This window comes from Jaculus jaculus, chromosome 4 (assembly GCF_020740685.1).
Source record: "Jaculus jaculus isolate mJacJac1 chromosome 4, mJacJac1.mat.Y.cur, whole genome shotgun sequence".
NCBI lineage: Eukaryota > Metazoa > Chordata > Mammalia > Rodentia > Dipodidae > Jaculus > Jaculus jaculus.
The window spans coordinates 64706354-64728695 of NC_059105.1; the positions used below are offsets into that span (position 1 = coordinate 64706354).

The following is a 22342-nucleotide window of genomic DNA, read 5'->3' on the forward strand; positions in this document are numbered from 1 at the left end:
GGACGCCATCTTGTGGGAGGCGGGCAGACCCACTCTCGCTGGGGGGCGGGACCCGGATGGAGGGGCGGGGCCTTGTAGGGGGCGGGGCCTGAAGGCAGGGTGGGGCCGCTTATTGGGTCGGGGGCGGGGCTGGCCGGGGGGCGGGGCCAGGGCCGGCGCCCGAAGGAGCTGACAGGGCCGCAGCGCTCACCCCTCCCTTTCTCGGAACGTGGTGGAGCCGCAGCCGCGGGCGCACGCCGTGCTCGCTGGGGGAAGAGGGCTGGGAGCGGGAGATGACGGTGATTTCCTCGCTGTCCGGCCGTCTGCGAGCACCGGCTTCCTTCCAGGCGCTGCCCCGGCGCTGGAGGCGTGCCAGGTGAGACCAGCCCGAGCGAGGCCCGTGCCCTCGGAGTGTGGGCAGGTGGGCAGCGCCCGGTTCTGCGCAGCCCCCACCCCGGGGCGTCGCGGCCCGGTGCCCGCGCCCGCGGTAGAGGTGTGCGGGACCACATCCCGGGAGGGTTGCACTCGAAGGGGCTCTGGTCCCCTCCGGTGCCACTTCTGCCTTCCTCTCCCGGGGTGGGCAGCGCCTCGATGCACGCGCGCCCACGCTGTCACCCTCGGGACTCCTCGCTCTGTCCCAGGAGTGTCCTCGGAATCCACCCCTCCCGGGGGCTGCTGCCCGGGCACCCGGAGCGTTGCTCCAAATTTGCTCTTACCCGTTTAGGGAGCGTGTTCGTTCCCGTGACGTCGTGACTCCTGTGCCCTGGCTTGCCACTTCCACTGCTGCTTGCCTAGGTGTGGGTGGCCTCTGGGGACATCCATTTGGGACTCTGCACTCCTTATCTTGGAAGGCCAAAGTCTGCCCCTGCGGACAAGGGGAAAAGGCTCTCCCAACCAGCGGCCTCTAGGGAGGACATTTGGTCCCCTGCAAGTTAAGAGGGAATGGATGAATGGGGTGCCTGTTGATGTTGGAGAGTGTTTAATAGTGCCACACTGTATTGGGCTTTTCCCACGGGATAAATGATATTGCGTTTGAGAGATGGACAGTCCAAGAGCATAAAGTTTTTTCTTTTAAAGTTAATACCCTCTGCCTGATTTTCTCTTGATTATAGCAATTACCTGTAATACGAGTGTACCTAAGGCAAATGTGAAGTGGCTAGACGGTTTGTGTGCATCATTTCCCTAGCTTCTGCCCCAGTGAATGGTCGTCTGCTGTGACAGGCCAACTTGTTTCTTCTGTAACAAGTCTTGTTTTTCTACATTAAAAGACTGAGTGTAATTTTTTTTAAACTTCCCTTGTTGTAGTTCCTGTTCATATAAAATATGATTTGAGAAGCATATTTTTAATGATTAAAATAGAATGAGATAAAGCTTTAGAAGTCTTTGTTGTTGTTATTGGGATCGTGTTTTATGTAGTCCACGCTGACCTCAAACTCTGTATGTAGCCAAGGCTGGTCCTGAATTTGTAATCCCCCTGGCCAGTGCCTCCCCAGTGCTGGGAATTGCATCTTCATCGGGCCAGAAGTCATTTTGGTTTTGATTTTGCTTCAGTAGATGTTGCTTTTGTAATTCAAGAAAATATAAAGGGAAGAGAAAGGAAAGGAGGAGGGTACTTAATAGGTTGGTATTGTATATATGTAAGTAGAATGATTGAGATGGGGAGGGGATATGATGGGGAATGGAATTTCAAAGGGGAAAGCGGGGGGGGGGGAGGGGGAAGGAGGGCATTACCATGGGATATGTTTTATAATCATGGAAAATATTAATAAAACTTGAGAAAAAAAGAAAATGTTACAAAATTACTTTGAAAATTTTCCTTTAATTTTCAGTTAATTAAAGTTAAACCTATTGACCGTCATGTTCAGAATAACGAAGAGCTCTCCCTTCACTGTCAACAAACATTTAAGAGCAAACTAAATTCAACCTTTCTTAATTAGTTTGTATAAAAACCAATTATAATTGCATATATAACAGTTACAAACTGTAACTATATAACACGTCTGAACTGGTAACTTTATGAAACATCTGGTACGTCTATTTTAGTTTAGTTTAGGATCTTTAATGCCAAGCATGTCTGTAGAACTCGTGTAGAACAATGAATGCTGTTTACTTTATTACCATTCTAATAATTATCAAGTCTACAGTTTCTCTGCCTCTTCCTCTCTCCTCTTTGATACTGTGTGTGTGTAGTTTTTGTTTTTTGAGGTAGTGTCTCCTTCTAATTCGGGCTGACCTGGAAGTCACTATGTAGTCTCAGGGTGGCCTTGAACTCAAAGCAATCCTCCTACCTTTGCCTCCTGAGTGCTGGGATTAAAGGTTTACAACACCATGCCCAGCTATTATTTATTTATTCCCTCCCCCCCAAGGTAGGGTCTCACTCTAGGCTCAGGCGGATCTGAATTCACTGTGTAGTCTCAGGATGGCCTTGAACTGGTGATTCTCCTACCTCTGCCTCCTGAGTGCTGGGATTCAAGGCATGTGCCACCATACCCAGTTTGTTTTTTTGAGACAGGGTCTTAACTATGTAGCATAGGATGGCCTTGAGCTTGTGATCCTTCTGCTTCTGCCTTATTGCTGGGCTTACAGATACTGGGCACCCATCTGGTACTGGGACTACAGCTTCTAGCAGTAATGACTACAACTTCTTGAAGGCTTATTTTTGTAATAAGTTGTGTGTAAAATAACCTTTCCACACAGTATGCTTCTTCTAAGGAGTTTTCCCACTCTCCTTATATGTAAGCCAACAGTTTCAGAAGGCAGAATAATTGACCCAGGGAGTTGATAATCATTATTAAGGCCTGGAATCTGTTCCTCTTTTCACTGAATTACTGATAGTTTCATTAGAAATGTAGGTTACATCGGGCGTGGTGGCGCACGCCTTGAATCCCAGCACTCGGGAGGCAGAGGTAGGAGGATCACTATGAGTTCAAGGCCACCCTGAGACTACAGAGTTAATTCCAGGTCAGCCTGGACCAGAGTGAGACCCTACCTCAAAAAACAAACAAAAAAAAAAAAAAAAGAAAGAAAGAAATGTAGGTTACAAGGCTGGAGAGATGGTTTAGCAGTTAAGGCACTTGCCTGAGAAGCCTAAGGGCCCAGGTTCAATTCTCCAGTATCCACATAAGCCAGAAGCACGTGGTGGCACATGTGTCTGGAGTTCATTTACTGTGGCTGGAAGCCCTGTTGTACCCATTCTCACCCCCCCACCTCTCTCTCACTCGCTTGCACACATGCGCTCACACAAATAAATAAAAATTTTTTTCCAGGTGTGGTGGTGCACGCCTTTAATCCCAGCACTCGGGAAGCTGAGGTAGGGGATCACCGTGAGTTCGAGGCCAGCGTGGAACTACAGAGTAAGTTTCTGGTCAGATTGGGCTAGAGTGAGACCCTACTTCCAAAAACAAACAAGCAAACAAACAAAAAAATATATATGGACTATAGCTGGGCATGGTGGTACATGCCATTAATCCCAGCAGTTGGGAAGCTGAGGTAGGATGATCACTAAGTTTGAGGCCAGCCTGAAACTAACTCCAGGTCAGCCTGGGCTAAAGCAAGACCCCACCTTGAAAAAAAAAAAATGTGGCTTACAAAGTAACTAGCTACATTATTGGATACTTTTTTTCATCTAAATAGGAGCTTGTGAACACAATGAATCATTAATACTCTAAGCAAAGAAATACAAGGAACTTTTGGAAAACATCAGAAGACTAGACTGGCTTATCACCATCTTTGTCACTACCCTTTCAAGTACTCATTCCATAAGGGCTCAAATGTTTTAACACCTGCATTAATTGTTGACCAACTCCTTCAAGTGTAGCTAGATGTACCAACCAGTTGCTCTCCTAGGATATAATCTGTTGTTTATTTGGTAAACTTCAAGTTTGTGAGTATTGTAGGTTTTGTTTATACAGACCACTCCTATTTAATACCAGTAGAAAAAAATTCTTGTCTTAATCCAGATTAAATGATTTACAGTAGGGTAGCACAGAGAACGTTCTCTTGCACGGATCAGTTGATGATGTTTTGGCCTGCCATCTGTGTCTTTTGAATGTGATGTGGGTGTTTGAAAACTTAGCCTGGGCATTGTAAATTCCAGGAAGCATGGGCTTTTTTTTCTTTTGTTTTTTTTCCTTTCTACCTTATGTAAGTCCATTTTAGTTGGTAAACCCAGAATAATTGCTTAGGTATTGGCAATTGTTTTTGTATATCATTTCAAATTACGAATCAAAGCCTGTTAGTTTCAGAGTTACTGCTTGCTCATTGTGCCCCTAGCAGCAAGAGGAAAGTCTGAGAATTGTCATATTAACCCACAGAATTTGTTCCTTGCTTTAGCATTTCTTTTGGACAAACATCTTTAGAACATTTTACCACATGTTTGTGTTCTTTAAAATTTCATGAACATCTTTAGAACATTTTATGGCACGTTTTTTGTTTCTGAGCCTGCTGCTACAGTGAAAAACAGACTATGGTATCATTGAAAATCAACAACAACAATTATCTGTCCACATACTAGGTAATGCCTAAAAGAGACCACTGACAATGAAAGGATAGGGAGGTTTATTTAAGTGCAGGTTATCTTAGTGATTCATTAAAAAAAAAAAAATTCTTTTTAGTGTTGTATGTGTGTCAGGTACTATGCTAGGTATTAGGGAAAAAATAGTGAACAAAATGTGTATGGTCTTTGCTTCTGTGACACTTGAAGTCTGGTAAAGGAGATAGACGTAAGCCAAATAAGTCACTCTGATGTAAATATAAGCAAACTGACAGAAGGGACAAGGGTAGGATTGGGATCCTGTTTGAGAAAGCCTTACATGGTAACATGACTCCTGAGCCCTGTGGTTGAGTTTGGAGGATGAGTTCATGTTAGTTCAGTGGGCAGTGGTGGATGGCAGAGTATATCTTATAGTGAGCTGTCAAGTCCCCTGTGGCACAAAGGGACTGTCAGGCCCGTGTGTGTGCTTATACAAAGAAATAAAAGTTGGTGGGTGGAATGCCATCACTTTCATCTTGTCCTCCATGGCCCCTTTTTACTCCGTGGAAAGTCATATCTAACTCTGGCTAAATGATTTCTGTGTGGCAGACGTGATTAGATCATAAGCTTACTTGCATGCGCTTCTGTGCAGTTGATGCTAACATTTCCACATCACAAGCGAGGACAGTGAAGCATAAAAATATGTTCCTGGTTCAAAGTTGCTAAGTGATGCCCTATCATAATTCTTCATTCCAGTCAGGCCTAGTCACAGGCTGGAAGGGACCCACCTTTCCAGTGTGACTCCTCGATCTAGCCCTGTGAATTTCTGAAATTGCCACAGAATCTGGATGTCAGTGGGCAATCCGCAGACACTGTGGGCCTCCTTTTATCCACGAGACAGATCTGAATTGTGAAGCCCCAGAGAGCACCATGGGGCATCATTGCAGCTATAGTATTTGTGGATCTTATTTTACTCACCTGACACTAAAATTAGAACAGCAACATAAATATTTTGAGCTGACCTACCTTTTAGAGTAAAAAGGTTATTGCTAGCCCCCCTTTCCCTTTTCCATTTTTATCCCCAATGGTAGTCTGAAAAAAGTATGTGTATTTATTTGGCCACTTAATATGTGAATAAGCTCAACCTTTCAGTGGTCCATTTCAGTTAGCAGTTTGATTATAACTCTGGATCTTCTTTTCTTTCCAGAGATCTGACTGGAGTTGGAGGGTGAGAGAGAATGGCTTCTTATTTACCTGCAGAGAACTCAACCACTGCAGTCAGCATGAATGGGAATCTGTCAACAGCAGTCATACATGGGTTCAATTCCACTCATGACTCGCCTTCCATGTCAATAACAAGGCTTTTCCCAGCCTTACTAGAGTGCTTTGGCATAGTTCTTTGTGGCTACATAGCAGGAAGGGCCAATGTCATAACGTCAACACAGGCCAAAGGACTGGGAAATTTTGTCTCCAGATTTGCACTTCCAGCTTTATTATTCAAAAACATGGTTGTACTTAATTTTTCCAATGTGGATTGGGCTTTCCTCTATAGTATCTTAATTGGCAAAGCCTCAGTATTTTTAATTGTCTGCGTATTAACCTTATTGGTTGCCAGTCCTGACAGTCGATTCAGCAAAGCTGGACTATTCCCTATTTTTGCCACACAAAGTAATGACTTCGCCTTGGGATATCCTATCGGTAAGTTATTTTGCAATTTGTAAAAATTTTAAGTATTTTAGATAATAAGCTTTTGATTTATCTAAACATTTGTCAGTGACAGATTCTTGTCCTTGTATGTTTTTTCCCCTAAAGATTCCCTAAAATAGATTTTTTTTTCTTAACTTTAGAGTTTAAGGATCTTTAAACATCTACCTGAAATAGATAATCATATCCTAATAACTTTGGGGATAATCTTTTAAATAGTATCCTATTTCTTCTCAGTTATCTCATATAAAATTTTTATTTATTTATTTATTTATTTATTTATTTATTTATTTATTTGCAAGCAGAGAAAGCAAGAGAGAGAGGCAATCAGTGCATCAGTGAATAGTGCTACTGCAAACAAACTCCAGATACAGGTACCATTTTGTGCATCTGGCTTTACTTGGGTACTGGGAAATCAAACCTGGTTTGTTAGGCTTTGCAGGCAAGTGCCTTAACCACTGAACCATCTCTCCATCCCTTATATACAATTTTAATTTCAAGAATGGCTCACAGGATGAAGAGATGGCTTAGCAGTTAAGGCACTTGCCTGAGAAGTCTAAGGACTCATGTTCGACTCTCTAGATTCCACATAAGCCAGACATACAAGGTGATGCAAGCATGCAAGTTCGCATATGCACACAAGATGGTGCATGCATCATCATTGCAGTGACTGGAGGTCCTGGTGTGCCGATTCTCTCCCTCTTTTATTAAAAAAAAAAGAATAGGGGCTGGAGAGATGGCTTAGTGGTTAAGGCACTTGCTTTCTAGTCCAGGCTGACCTAGAATTCACTATATAGTCTCAGGATGGCCTTGAACTCACAGTAGTCTACATACCTCTGCCTCCTGAGTGCTGGGATTAAAGGCATGCACCACCATACCTGGCTCTTTTTCTATTTTGACATAGAAAAATACCAAATAAATCAAATAACACTGAGTAAGTCAGGAGACTGAAGAGGGAGGAAAAACTAGACTCTTAGGTAACTGAGCTATAAATACTATGAAATTGAGTAGGTGTTCCTGTAAGGTTACTAAATTTTGAGATAAAAGAGCATGAGTTAATATGTTTGTTCATTTCTTTAGGAGAGGTAAGAATGTAGATGATCAAGTTATTTGTAGTACTAGGACCCCAGAAGTGGTTCACTATCAGCATTAAGTATGTAATTAATAATGTTCTCTTTTACTTTAGACATGAGCTAGAAGTGAATAGTTTCATGCTTTCATAGATTAGTAAGCTCATAATCAAAAGAACTAACATTTGTAACTTTATATACTTTTTTTTATTTGGAGAGGGCAAATACCACTGCCATTTTCAAATAAGACAGGCTTAGAGAGATTGTTGTAACTTAGGTCATGTAGCTAACAAATGACTGAGACCTGAATCTAGATTTTCTGCTTCTAAATCCTGGGCACTTACACTACACAGTTATATAACATCCAAGTCCATATTAGAAGAGCCAGCTATTCCTTATAATGTATTAGTTTCAGACAGAATCAAAATTTTTTATCCTTAAAAGATGAGGCAGTAGTGGGAAATAAATGCCTATTAGTAGGTTAATTGTTTTTCTTATCAAGCCAGTCTCCAAATAAATACAACCAGCCATTTTCATTACTGTTTTTCTTATGTCTCGTATTATATCAGCAAATCTGGTAATAATCAGGTTCCCAGAAGTGTGCTAGCCCAACTTTCCCTGATGAGAATGTTTGTCAATTGTAGGTTTGTTTTCACCACAAATAATAATTCTTGTAATGTCAGGCTGTACACTATAACTTTACTAAAAACCAGTGATATGGACAGCTTTCTCATAAGCCTGTAAATGGGAAGGTGTGGCACTGAACCATAGAACCACATGTCTGATCGTGAGGTTATTATTGCTGTCTGTGTCTATCTGCCTTCTGCCTTTGAACATGGTAAGAAGAGAAGACTGTCTCCAGAGAGAAGACCTTTCTTTATGTTTGTTTTACAACCTGTCTTGAGAATTCCCACTTGTTCACAGAGGAGTATCAATCACAAATTAAAGGAAATGTCCTTTTTTTTTTTTCTTTTTCCTTCTTTTTTGTTTTTGTTTTTGTTTTTCAAGGTAGGGTTTCACTCTAGCTCAGGCTGACCTGGCCTGGAATTCACTATGTAGTCTCATGCTGGCTTCGAACTCACGGCAATCCTCCTACCTCTGCCTCCCAAGTGCTGGGATTAAAGGTGTGCGCCACCATGCCCGACTTGGAAATGTCCTTTTTAAGGCTGCACTTGTTCCACATATGTCCAATTTACAGGTGACTTAAGAAATGCTGGCAAGGACAAAGTAGGTAAGTTAATGTATAAAAAAAAAACATATAGTTACTTGTCCATTTTCTATATACTATGACAATTATGATTGCCTATAAAATTACATTAAAGTAATTTATGTTTTTTAAGTGACAGATTAATACATTGGGCTTCACTGTCTTTTAGAACAATTCTTTAAAAAATCCAAGTGTGAGAAGAAACTGAGAATCTACCAAGGTGAAATGTAGATTTCAGCAAATCAGAAGGGCTCCCTGCCTTTAAAATTACTAATAAGGGCTAAGCCGGGCATGGTGGCGCACGCCTTTAATCACACCACTTGGGAGGCAGAGGTAGGAGGATCGCCGTGAGTTCGAGGCCACCCTGAGACTACATAGTTAATTCCAGGTCAGCCTGGACCAGAGTGAGACCCTACCTTGAAAAACCAAAACAACAACAGCAACAAAATACTAACAGGGGCTAGAGAGGTGGCTTAGTGGTTAAGCACTTGCCTGTGAAGCCTAAGGACCCAGGTTCGAGGCTCAATTCCCCAGGACCCACATTAGCCAGATGCACAAGGGGGCACACACGTCTGGAGCTCGTTTGCAGCAGATGGAGGCCCTGGGACGCCCATTCTCTCTCTCTCTCTGTCACTCTCAAATAAATAAAAATAAACAAAAAAAATACTAATAGGACATAGTTAAATCCCATTATTTATTCCTCAAACAATGCTGATAGCATAAGTACTCTGACTAATCATAATTATAGTCTAGTGCTTGAGCTGTAAACAGAGAGGAAATGAAGCATTTGACTATATGCCATTGAATAATAGAATGATCTTGTCAGGTCTCTGTTATTTGTTAGAGATTGAAACCCTGTAGGAATCAAAATAGGAGCCACAGTGGGTGGTTAATTTTATCTCTCAGTTCTTCAAAGCTATATAACTTCTCATAATGAGATCCCCCTCCCTCCCAAAGCCTTATTTATAATCACTAATTAATTAGAACTTAATAGTTGATATAATGATTATAAATCTAATTTTAGTTGCTATAGGTCACTGTATTCATATTTATTCCCCTTCAGATTTGAAAATCCATCTTCAGATTGATAACAAAAGGAAAGCAGTGCCAGTTTATGAAGATGTAATGTTAAGTAATTATGGAAATGAAGGGCAGAAACATTAAAATTCCCATGTGGAGCTCTATTCTAGTAATTTAACAAGTATTTAATCACAATTATTTGCTCTCCCACTAGACTATACTCTTTTTGCTCTGTTACACTTGTTTGGTGAAGCTAAAGGACCCCAATCGTAACCTGCCTAATAATTCAGAATGAGCAAAAAGTAAAAAGAAAATAACAACAACAACAAAAACCCACTTCAGTTAGCCAGTAAGAATAAGTTCAAGAGATCTAGATTGTAAAATACGGTGAATACAGTTAATAGTAATGCAAGTGTTCTCATAGGAAAAATTATATGAGAAAATATGTTTGGTGAGCTTAATTTAGCAATTTCATCATGTTTCAAAATAACCTGTATATAAACTATATAGATTTTCTTGTCCGATTCAAGATAAATTGGTAATCCAAAAGACCTCTCCATCCATGCTTAGCTAGGGAAAAACAGGAGTTGAATCTTACAATTCTCTAGCTAATGAGATCAAGGTGAATGTCTCTAAAGGTTATATAATCTAGTTACATAACCTTAATGGATCACGTGCCTGACATTAACCGAACTTATGTATCCTGAGTAAGTAAACACATATGTTTTCCTGCCTCTGTCATTTTATCTGAATGTAAATTGAGAAACCTAATCTCCATTTTTTCACATGATTGCATCTCTCCTTGGAATGATTATGGCAGTGCACATTTTATCCTGTTTTTTGTTTGTTTGTTTGTTTGGTTGGTTTTTTTTTATTTTGTTTTTAAGGTAGGGTCTCACTGTAGCCCAGGCTGACCTGGAATTAACTATGTAGTCTCAGGGTGGCCTCACACTCAGAGCAATGCTCCTACCTCTGCCTCCCGAGTGCTGGGATTAAAGTGTGCGCCACCATGCCTGGCACTTTTTATTCCTCAACTTGAAAACAATATTTTATGCTTTTAGACAGGCCCCCAATCCTTACTGTCTTCAGGAACTAATCCAACTCACTTAACTTCCTTTGAGGAAACATCTTCTGTAGCATTTACATTCTAAAGTCATCATGGTTTCTCAGATGCTTGAAAAGTCCCTTAAGTTACCCACAAAATATAGCCCACATACTTTGTATTATATCATTTCTCACAAACCTAACATAGCCATATTTTTGTCTCTCAAGCATTATTGTTCTTTAGTAAACAATAAGTTCATCAGAGTAATTAGTTTGTCCTTAGGGACATGCTATCTGAGCAAAGAAGTGAAGCTTTTGTTGTTTTCCCGAGTTTCCATTAGTTCAAAACTCACTTATATGACTCCACTCTGTTCCCCTCCCAAACGTTACTTTGGTTCAACTTTCTATTCCTACCTCTTTATCATTTTTAAAAAAATTTTTTATTTATTTATTTGAGAGAGCAAGAGAGGGGAAGAGGCAGACATACACACACACACACACACACACACACACACACACAGAGAGAGAGAGAGAGAGAGAGAGAGAGAGAGAGAGAGAGAGAAAATGGGTGTGCCAGGCCCTCCAGCCACTGCAAACAAACTCCAGATGCATGTGCCACCTTGTGCATCTATCTGGCTTACATGAGTACTAGGGAGTCGAACCAAAGTCCTTTGGCTTTTGCAGGCAAATGCCTTAACCACTAAGCCATCTCGCCAGCCCTCTCTTTATCATCTTTGTGTTCGTATGCATGTGGATACATGTGTGTGTGGATGCCAGAGGTTGACATTAGATGTCTTCCTGTATTCTCCACTTTTATTATTTTGAGACAGCTCTTCCACTGAATCTAGAGTTCACCAATTTGGCTAGATAAGCTAGTCAGCCAGCTCTAGACATCATCCTGTCTCCTCCTCCCCAGTGTTGTTCATAGGCACCGTCACTGTTCTTCCCTGAAAGCATTCATTGCCTTCCATCTCTCTCAGCTGGAGGCTGCTCATTTTCCCATAGCCTATACGCCACATTAGCAAAGGGTAGGTAAGACTATATCCTTATCCTCAAAGCTACCTTGTACCACTGGAATGCCATTACACTCTGCATAGTTGCTAGCAACTATTTTGAAGCCCACTCATCCTCATTCTAGTAATTTATTTATTTATTTCTGTTTTTTGAGGTAGGGTCTCACTCTAGTCCAGGCTGACCTGGAATTCACTATGTAGTCTCAGGGTGGCCTCGAACTCTCAGTGATCCTCCTGCCTCTGCCTCCTGAGTGCTGAGATTAAAGGCGTGTGCCACCACTATCCAGCTCCCTTTTTTTTAAAAAAATTATTTATTTATTTATTTATTTATTTATTTGAGAGCGACAGACACAGAGAGAAAGACAGATAGAGGGAGAGAGAGAGAATGGGCGCGCCAGGGCTTCCAGCCTCTGCAAACGAACTCCAGACGCGTGCGCCCCCTTGTGCATCTGGCTAACGTGGGACCTGGGGAACCAAGCCTCGAACCGGGGTCCTTAGGCTTCACAGGCAAGCGCTTAACCGCTAAGCCATCTCTCCAGCCCCAGCTCCCTTTTTTTAAAATTATATAAATTACTATATTTATTTATTTATTTTTGGTTTTTTGGGGTAGGGTCTCACTCTAGCCCAGGCTGACCTGGAATGTACTATGTAGTCTCAGGGTGGCCTATAACTCATGGTGATCCTCCTACTTCTGCCTCCCGAGTAATGGGATTAAAGGTGTGCGCCACCACACCCAGCCAATTACTGTATTTATTGAGGGAAGTACACAGCCAAGGAAAGACACCCACATGGCTGATTAGAGATCCCACATAGAGGGCCTGGAAATAAGAAAAGCATGGGAAGAAAAGAGAAAAGAAAATTCAAGGAGCTTCTGCCATGTGGGGAGCTGGAGGGGATAGAGGAGCCCATGTGTAGAGAAAGATCTAGGGCACCCTCCTGGCTGGGTCTGGGCAGAGCCAGCCCAGGCCCAGCTGAGGGAAAACCCCACAGCTGGAAGTTACCAAGTAGTCAGAAACATTCTAGTAATTTCCTCTCATTCACTGCAGACTTTAATATCTGGCTTCCTCTCATCTGTATCCCAACATTGCCATTCTCTCGTTTGACTTTTGCATCCTGCCGAATTACCCTTCACATTCTGTGCCCTCCCAGTGTTCCTAGACACCCCCCCCCATTTCCCCTGATGCCTTTACTCCCTTTCAGCCCCCAACACACATGCCACATCCTAGACCTAGTACTACATCTGGAAAATATTAAATTCAATATCTCACAGTCTGACTTAACTACAAATTCTTAAACTTCCAACTGCATTTAATTTTTGGAGTTCATGATGGGCTTCCAGTCCCTGATCTATCTCCTGTCAGCTATTTCCCGTCATCAAACCTCTTTCTGGGCAGTGTGGACTTTTACGTCAATGCTCTGTTTTAGTTTCTTGTCTCCACTCTCATGTAATCTGACTATAGTCTGACTTCTGCCTCATATAGGGTAAAGCTATATCATGGGTACAAACATTTTGTTGCTCTTTCTACTAGATTTCTACTTTGAGCTCTTTTTAAATTTTTATAATTCTACCCCTTTTTAAAGTCTAATTTTAGATTCTGTTTAGTAAAAATGGCTAGGTTTTACAAAAAAAATTTAATTTTTATTTGTGCGTCTGTATGTGTATGTGCACAGAGGTCAGAGGATCACTTCAGGGTGTCTGTGCTTGTTGTCCACTCTGCCTTGTTTTATTTTATCTTTTTCATTTTTTATTTATTTATTTGAGAGTGACAGGTAGAGAAGAGGCAGAGAGAGAGAGAGAGAGAGAGAGAGAGAGAGAGAGAGAGAGAATGGGGTGTGCCACGGCCTCCAGCCACAGCAGACGAACTCCAGACATGTGCGCCCCCTTGTGCATCTGGCTAACATGGGTCCTAGAGAACCGAGCCTCGAACCAGGTCCTTAGGTTTCACAGGCAAGCGCTTAACCGCTAAGCCATCTCTCCAGCCCTCCACCTTGTTTTAAACAGGGCTTCTTGCTTCTGCACGTGAACGCTAGTCTAGCTGGCCCATGAACTCCAGAGTTCTGGCTCCACTTCCAGTTGCCGTAGATGTACTGGGATCACAGATGCCTGCTCCACTTAGCGTCCTCCTTTATTTGGAGGCTGGAGAGGAACAAACTCGGATTGGCAGGCTTTGCAAGCAAGCACCTTGAACCCCTGAGCCATCTTCCCAGACCCACTAAAAATAAGCTCTCAAGTTAACTATCATTTTCAAATATCTTAGATGGCATCTAACGTAAGAAGTTTTTCTTCCTTTTCAGCTTTATTGCTACCATTTGCCTTTCTAAAAATAGTCTAATTGAGGTCATTTTGTGTTGCTTAGTCTAATTTGCAATGTGACGTAATGATGACAGGTACAAATTTATATGTTTCTGTGGTAATAGTTTAAAACTAATATTCTTCTTTTGCAGTTGAAGCTTTGTACCAAACTACATACCCAGAATATCTCCAGTACATTTATTTGGTGGCACCAATATCTCTTATGATGTTGAACCCTATAGGGTTTATCCTTTGTGAAATCCAGAAGTCAAAAGATGCTCAAAATCCTTCTCAAAACAAAGTGAAAATTGTGGGACTTGGATTTCTTCGTGTATTACAGAACCCAATAGTATTCATGGTCTTCATTGGCATAGCCTTCAACTTTATTCTTGATAAAAAGATCCCTGTATATATGGAAAATTTTCTTGATGGACTTGCAAATTCCTTTTCGGGATCAGCCCTATTCTATCTTGGCCTTACCATGGTGGGAAAAATAAAGAGGCTGAAGAAGTCTGCATTCGTTGTCCTCATTCTTCTCATCACGGCTAAACTGTAAGTTCTGCTTTTTAACTTGGGATTTGTACTTTGAAAAGAAAAAAGGCCTTGCTTAACCAGTTCATTGAAGTGTGCTGTAACTATTCCCTTTGAGTATTAATCCTTATTTATACAGAAGTTGTGATTTAGAAGAAAACGGGTTGTTGGTGTGTTGTGGAAAGTGATTTCCTGATTCTATGTAGGTTGTTTACTTTTCTTTTATTTTGAGGTAGGGTCTCGCTCTAGCCCAGGGTGTCCTAGATAGAATTCACTATGTAGTCTCAGGGTGGCCTTGGACTCTCGGTGATCCTCCTGCCTTTGCCTCCCAAGTGCCGGGATTAAAGGCATGCACCACCAATCCTAGCTAAAAATCAATATAAGTTCTGATAGTGATACTATGTTCCTCAGAAGCAAAGTATTGACTGGTATTGCCATTGTTGCAAGTAGTATTACCAACTTCAATTTATAAGTATTCCAATTAATTTTTTCCGAGTCTTTGATTCTTATTAGATATTGAGTACTTCTTGTTTGTGTGCTTTCTCTTTGATGCATGGTCTGTAGGCCAAACTGATGTGGAACATTCTTATTTAGCCCAGGCTGTCCTAAGCTCATGTTGATCCTCCTACCTCTGCTTCCCAAGTGCTGGGATTATAGGCGTGCGCTACCATGCCTGGTTTTAAGTCCCTTTTTAATTAGATAAAATATGTCTAAAAGCATCTCTGTGGAGACTGCTGGGACCGTGCTGCCAATCTTGCAATTGCTGGTTTTGAAGACAAGTCCATTAGCTTAGGTCTGGCATAATGTACTTCCATTGTAATCCTGAAGAAGTTGTTTAATAACTGGCTCTTCCCACGTGTGGCTTTCATTTTCTTCAGTTGTTCCAGTCCCCATTCATTAAACTTATAAACAGTTTGCCCATGCATTGTATCTCTGTCTGTGTATGAGTATGCCAAGGACTCTTGCCAGTGCAAATGAATGCCAGACACTTGCGCTGCTTTTCACATGTGGCGTACAAGGGTGTCTTGGGAACTGAACCCAGACTGACAAGACAAGATTTGCAAGCAAGCGCCTTTAGCCACTGAGTCATCTTCCCAGCCTCAAAACTGTTTTTGTTTGTTTTGGTTTGGTTTTTAGAGGTAGGGTCTCACTCTAGCCCAGGCTGACCTGGAACTCACTCTGTAGTCTCAGAGTGGCCTCAAATTCACCGCAATCCTCCTACCTCTGCCTCCCAAGTGCTGGGATTAAAGGCGTGTGCCACCACACCTGGCAAAAACTTTTTTTTTTAATTTATAAAGATGAGCGATAATTATGCCCATTTTTTGAAACTACTTTTTGTAATTTTATTAAGTAGCATTGCTTATTGCTAACTGAATTGTTTAAATCCCTAGTCACAATGTTTGGCTTTTAAAAAAAGTTTAGAAATTTTCTTGAGAGTTATGAAAATTTCAATCTTTTTGTTCTCTTTGTTCACATTTCTTTTTTATTGTTGTTGTTCATTTTTTTATTGATTTGAGAGTAACAGACACAGAGAGAAAGGCAGATAGAGAGGGGGGCGGGGAGAATGGGCGCGCCAGGGCTTCCAGCCTCTGCAAACGAACTCCAGACGCGTGCGCCCCCTTGTGCATCTGGCTAACGTGGGACCTGGGGAACCGAGCCTCGAACTGGGGTTCTTAGGCTTCACAGGCAAGTGCTTAACTGCTAAGCCATCTTTCCAGCCCCTCATTATTTTTTTATTTTGGTTTTTTTTTTCTTTTTATAAGATTTTATTTTTATTTATTTATTTGTTAGAGACAGAGAGAGGGTGAGAGAGAGTGTGTGAGAATGGGCACGCTAGCATCTCTTGCCACTGCAAACTCAGATGCATGTGCCACCATGTGCATCTGGCTTACGTGAGACCTGGACAATTCAACTAGGGTCCTTAGGCTTCGCAGGCATGCACCTTAATAACCTCTAAGCCATCTCTTCAGCCCTATTTTTTTTTTTTTGTTTGTTTGTTTCTTTTTGAGGTAGGGTCTTACTGTAGCTCAGGCTGACCTGGAATTCATAATTTAGTCTTAGGATGACCTCAAACTCATGGAGATCCTCCTACCTCTGCCTCCCAAGGGCTGGGATTAAAGGCATGGGCCACCAAGCTCAGTCTTTTTTCACATTTCAGTGAACCAGTATAAAAAGCAAGAAAAAAAGCTATAATTCCAACCTTTACCATTTTTTTGCAAGAAAAATGGAAAGTCATAATCCCTAATATTTGAATTATTCTGAGGTATTGTTAACACTTGAAATGGCTTCTAGTTGAATTTCTGATTCTTCCAACAAAATGTTCAGGAAAGGTGAAACATGGACTGTATGACTGCCTAGGAGCAGGAAAAGAATAAGAGTCTAATTCCAAATGCACTAGTGTACTCTACTGCTTAGGGGAAACATGCTTTGATATTAACTCAAGTATTCATTTTTTCTTTTTCCAGCCTGGTGCTGCCACTTCTGTGCAGAGAAATGGTGGAACTCTTGGACAAGGGGGACAGTATAGTGAACCACACAAGTTTATCAAATTATGCATTTCTATATGGTGTCTTTCCTGTAGCACCAGGAGTGGCTATCTTTGCAACACAGTTCAACATGGAAGTAGAGATTGTATGTGAACATAGCTTTCTACTTAAAAAAAAAAAAATTATTTATTTATTTATTTATTGAGAGAGAGGGAAAAAAAAAAAGAGGCAGAAAGAATGGGCACTCCAGGGCCTTCAGCCCCTGCAGATGAACTCCAGATGCATGCACCACCTTGTGCATATGGCTTACATGGGTCCTGGGGAATCAAATCTTGGTCTTTTGGCTTTGCAGGCAAGTGCATTAACTATTAAGCCATCTCTCCAGCCCCTAAGTTTGCTTTTGTGGTCCAGAGAGTAATAAACTTTTTAACTCAGAAAGCAACATTCCTTTAATGAGAATGGATAGCTTTAAGCTTTTTTTTTTTTTTTTTTTTTTTTTTTTGGTTTTTTGAGGTAGGGTCTCGCTCTAGCCCAGGCAGACCTGGAATTCACTATGTAGTCTCAGGGTGGCCTCGAACTCATGGCAAATCCTCTCTTACCTCTGCCTCCTGAGTGCTGTGATTAAAGGCATGCGCCACCAACGCCTGACCATCTTTTTAAGCTTTTAATTGTAAATAAGAAGGTATTCTTTAAAAATCATATAACAGTGCTTTGTTTTTAATCTAAGGACTTCATTCATCCATGCTTTTTAAAATATATATATTTTTTCTTTTCTTTTTGAGGTAAGGTCTCACTCTGGCCCAGGCTGACCTGTTTCACTACATAGTCTCAGTGGCCTTGAACTCAAGGCAATCCTCCTACCTCTGCCTCCTGAGTGCTGGGATTAAAGGAATGTGCCATCTTGCCTGGCTTAAAAAATCATTTTAATTTTATTTCTTTATTAGAGAGAGAGAGAGAGAATGGGTATGCCAGGGCCTCCAGCCACTGCAAACAAACTCCAGATGTTTGCATCCCCTTGTGCATCTGGCTTATGTGGGTCCTGGGGAATTGAACCTGTGTCCTTTGGCTTTGCAGGCAAGTGCCTTAACTGCTAAGCCATCTCTCCAGCCTGTCATCATGCCTTAAAAAAAAAAATCTTTATTTAAGAGAGAAAGAGGCAGATGGAGAGCCCTGGGCAAGCCAGGGCCTCGAGCCACTGCAAATAAACTCCAGACCCATGTGGTGAATTGAACCGAGGTCCTTTGGCTTTGCAGGCAAGCACCTTAAACAAAGCCATCTTTTCAGAGCTCATGTTTGTGTGTGTGTTTGTTTGTTTTTGTTTTTTCAAGGGAGGGTCTCACTCTAGCTCAGGCTGACCTGAAATTCACTACGTAGTCTCAGGGTGACCTCAAACTCACAGCAGTCCTCCTACCTCTGCCTCCCAAGGGCTGGGATTAAAGGTGTGCATTACCATGCCCAGCTCATCCATGCTTTTGTAATTAGTCATATTTTAGTTTCAGGTACTTTGTGTCTGTGCTTAAAGTTATTTACAGAGTGTAAATTGAAATTTTGAGGGGAAAAAAAAAACTACTTCATTCAATCTCGAGAAGTACCACATGTTAATCTGTAGTAAATACATTAACAGAGTCTAAGTGCTATCTACAGCACTAAAGGGTTCTGAAATATAATAGGAAGGAGCTAAATTGTTTAGTGTAGGTCAGTTTCATGATTTTATTTTTAACAGGTCTGGTAATTTTTTCTTTATGAATTACTTTTCTGTGTTTTATGAAAAGTATGGAAGATAGTCATCAATAGAAATTGTCATAGTTGTTATATGTGAATATCATTTGAACCTAGAGTAGAGAAAAAGGCTAAGAGAATGTACCTATGCTTTCTTTCTTTAATTAATTTATTTATTTGTGAGCAGAAAGACACAGAGAAAGAGTGTGGGTGGGGTGGGGGGGCATGCCAGGGCCTCCAGCTGTAGCAGATGAACTCCAGATGGATGTGCCTTTGTACATCTGGCTTCATGTGGGTACTGGGGAATAGAACCCTGGTCATTAGGCTTTGCAGGCAAACACCTTAACTACTGAGTCATTTCTCCAGCCCCCTATGCTTTCTTTTAAGGGCTCTTACAAACAGGAAATATGATATTAGGCTACATGCTGGATTCTGTAATGTCTTTACTGACACTTTTATTTTAGAATGCATTAGTGTGTTGTTGGCATTTAAATTTTAAAGGAGTTATTTACTATTGTGACTTAGTTTGATCTCCTTTTTGCAGATAACCTCAGGGATGGTAATAAGCACATTTGTGTCTGCTCCAATCATGTATGTTTCTGCCTGGTTACTGACCTTTCCTACCATGGATACTAAGCCATTAGCATATGCTATCCAGAATGTTAGTTTTGACATCAGTATTATCAGCCTGGTCTCCTTGGTAAGTGTGTTGCAGTGTAAAACTGAATGAGGGAAATGAATTTGAGGATAACTGGTAATAGAAAAAAAATTAAATCTACTTTCTTATAAAATTGAGAAAACTAAAGCCTATCTATAAATGGGATATTAGTCTTTCGAGTAACCGAGTTTCTTTCCACTTGGGAGTTAAGATTTGTATAATAGACAAGGCATGTGTCAGAACTGGATTTGACCTATGGTCTTGTCACAAGCTAGCTGTGTGTCTAGGTGGAGTTACCTTTAACCTCTCTTAAGCTTGTTTTCTCAGCTGTAAAGATAATCATTTCACCCATTTCCATGAGTTTTATGCAAGATAATAAATGAAATAAGTATTTTGTAAATAATGGCCAGCATACAAATACTAGCTGTTGTAGAATCATAAGGTCAGAATAGACTTTTGGGATCAAGTTTAATCATCTACTTTACATAAATGAAACCTTAGCTAACTTCTCAAGTTAAATATAGCTAGCTCAAATTAAGTAATTAAGCTTTTAACTAGACTATCTTATTAGACCAATTGTGTATTGAATTCAGTCAGGATACTAGATTTTTTTTTAAATTTTTTATTTATTTATTTGAGAGCGACAGACACAGAGAGAAAGACAGATAGAGGGAGAGAGAGGGAATGGGCGCGCCAGGGCTTCCAGCCTCTGCAAACGAACTCCAGACGCGTGCGCCCCCTTGTGCATCTGGCTAACGTGGGACCTGGGGAACCGAGCCTTGAACTGGGGTCCTGAGGCTTCACAGGCAAGCGCTTAACCGCTATGCCATCTCTCCAGCCCCTAGATTTTTTTTTTTAAGTTTATTGTTAAAAGAAGTGGAGATGTAGGTGTATATTAGCAACAAATAAATGCATGATTAATGTGATTCTTAGGAAATCCATGTCTACCACCAATTCTTAAAAATATGTGTCCACTGAAAAGAGGACATTTGGGGAAGGAGACATGTAAACTTCTTTTGACAATGAGGGATGAAAGAAGAAATGAAGTAGAATACTTAACCTGGCCACTATGTGGCTGGAATAGAAACTCAGTTCTAGGGCTGAAATACAGCTTCGTGGTGGAACATGTGCTTAGCATGTGTGGCCCCTGGGTTCACTCCCCAGTACTAGGGAAAAAACAGAGAGAGAAGAAACTCAAATCTTTTTAAATATGAGGAATGTAAAAGGATTAACCATAAACAAGTGTTTTTTTGAAGAAGATAGCCAGAAGGTATTTAGATTCCTCATGAGCCAGTGTGGTAGACATCAAGAAGGAGAAAAGTTAGAAAATATAACAATATTTTTTTCCCTAAATACTTGACTGTAACCCTGCATACCACATCAGCCACTGAAGGTAAGCATATTCAGAACATGGCCCTGGTTAAGACATCAATTCATAAAGAACTAATTTTGTCATACTTTGTTAACTATGGGATCTTTCTATGCTTTCAATTTAATATAATTTTTATTTATTTATTTATTGGTTTTTGGGGGGTAGGGTCTCACTCTGGCCCTGGAATTAACTATGTAGTCTCAGGATGGCCTAGAAGTCATGGCAGTCCTCTACCTCTGCCTCTGGAGTGTTGGGATTAAAGGCGTGCACCACCACCCCTGGCTTTATTTTTATTTTTAGAGAGAGTGCGAGAGAGAAAATTGGCACGCCAGGGCTTCAGCTACTGCAGTTGAATTCCAGATGCTTCCGCCACCTAGTGGTCATGTGCAACTCTGCACTAATGTGGGATCTGGAGAGTTGAACATGGGTCCTTAGGCTTCACAAGCAAGCGCCTTAATCACTAAGCCATCTTCCCAGCCCTAATTTTACTTATTTTATTTTGTTTTTTGTTTATTTGAGGTAGGGTCTCACTGTAACCCAGGCTGACCTAGAACTCACTAGTCTCAGGGTGGCCTTGAACTCATGGCAGTCCTCCTACCTCTGTCTCCCAAGTACTGGGATTAAAGGCATGAGCCATCACACCTGGCCTACTTTTACTTTTGATGTAGTAATTTATAGTATTAATCCCTTAATTCCAATAAAACATTGAAATTTCTTTTTTTTTTTTTTTTTTTGTTTTTTGAGATAGGGTCTCACTCTATCCCAGGTTGACCTGGAGTTCACTATGTAGCCTCAGGGTGCCTTGAACTCACAGCAATCCTCTTATCTCTGCTTCCTAAGTGCTGGGATTAAAGGTATGTGCTACCATGCCTGGCTGGAATATCTTTAGGAACTAAAATAAAGAAGGTTCTTTAAAAATACTAATCACTGGGGGTTGGGGAGATTGCTCAGTAGTTAAAGGTGCTTACGTGCAGTGTCTGCCAACCTGGGTTCAATTCCCCAGTACCTGTGTAAAGCCAGATACACAAAGTGGTGCATTCGTCTGGAGTTCATTTACAGTGGCAAGAGGCCCTGGCACACTTATACTCATTCTTTCTTTCTCTCTGCTCAGAAATAAATAAAATAATTAAAAATAAATAAATGTCAATCACAGAGACAGAGATATAGTGACACATGCCTGTAACTTCCAACACTTGGGAGGCTGTGTCAGGAGGATCTTGAGTTCAAGGACAGCCTGGATTACACATGAGACCCTGACTTAAAAGACCAAGGGCTAGGATGTGGCTCTGTCTTTTGTTGTTGTTTATTTTTATTTATTTATTTGAGAATGACAGACAGAAGGAGGCAGAGAGAGAGAATGGGCGCGCCAGGGCCTCCAGCCTCTGCAAACGAACTCCAGACACTTGTGCCCCTAGTGCATCTGGCTAATGTGGGTCCTGGGGAATCGAGCCTCGAACCGGGGTCCTTAGGCTTCACAGGCAAGTGCTTAACCACTAAGCCATCTCTGAAGCCCGAGGCTCTGTCTTTGATCCAGCACCACAAATATTAAAAATATATTAATAAGTAATTATAAAAATTAAGAAGCATGAATAACTTGAACGCTTTGTCTTTCAGATCTGGTCTCTGGGTATTCTTCTCTTGAGTAAGAAATACAAGCAGCTTCCCCATATGCTTACAACGAATTTGCTCGTTGCTCAGGTTAGTATGTTCCTATATACTCATAACTACACTTTTCTGAGGGATTATTCTGCTGTGTAGGAGAAAATTACTTTTTA

The 22342-nt window shown here is 41.2% G+C and overlaps 1 protein-coding gene across 3 annotated transcripts in view; it reads left to right on the forward strand.

The window, feature by feature from the left end:
• The first annotated feature begins 219 nt into the window (after positions 1-219).
• The window catches only part of Gpr155 (G protein-coupled receptor 155), a 54085-nt gene continuing 31962 nt past the window's right edge, over positions 220-22342 (forward strand). For 2 of the 3 annotated variants that reach the window (XM_004660328.2, XR_006636851.1), the window contains exons 1-6: positions 220-355; positions 5658-6148; positions 13954-14353; positions 16798-16963; positions 19082-19237; positions 22182-22265. In XM_004660328.2, coding sequence (XP_004660385.1) covers positions 5689-6148; positions 13954-14353; positions 16798-16963; positions 19082-19237; positions 22182-22265 — 1266 coding nt within the window. In that variant the 5' untranslated portion in view covers positions 220-355; positions 5658-5688. Of the gene's footprint in view, positions 356-3279; positions 3333-5657; positions 6149-13953; positions 14354-16797; positions 16964-19081; positions 19238-22181; positions 22266-22342 lie in introns of those variants that run through there. The other variant, XM_045148249.1, reaches the window with a different exon arrangement.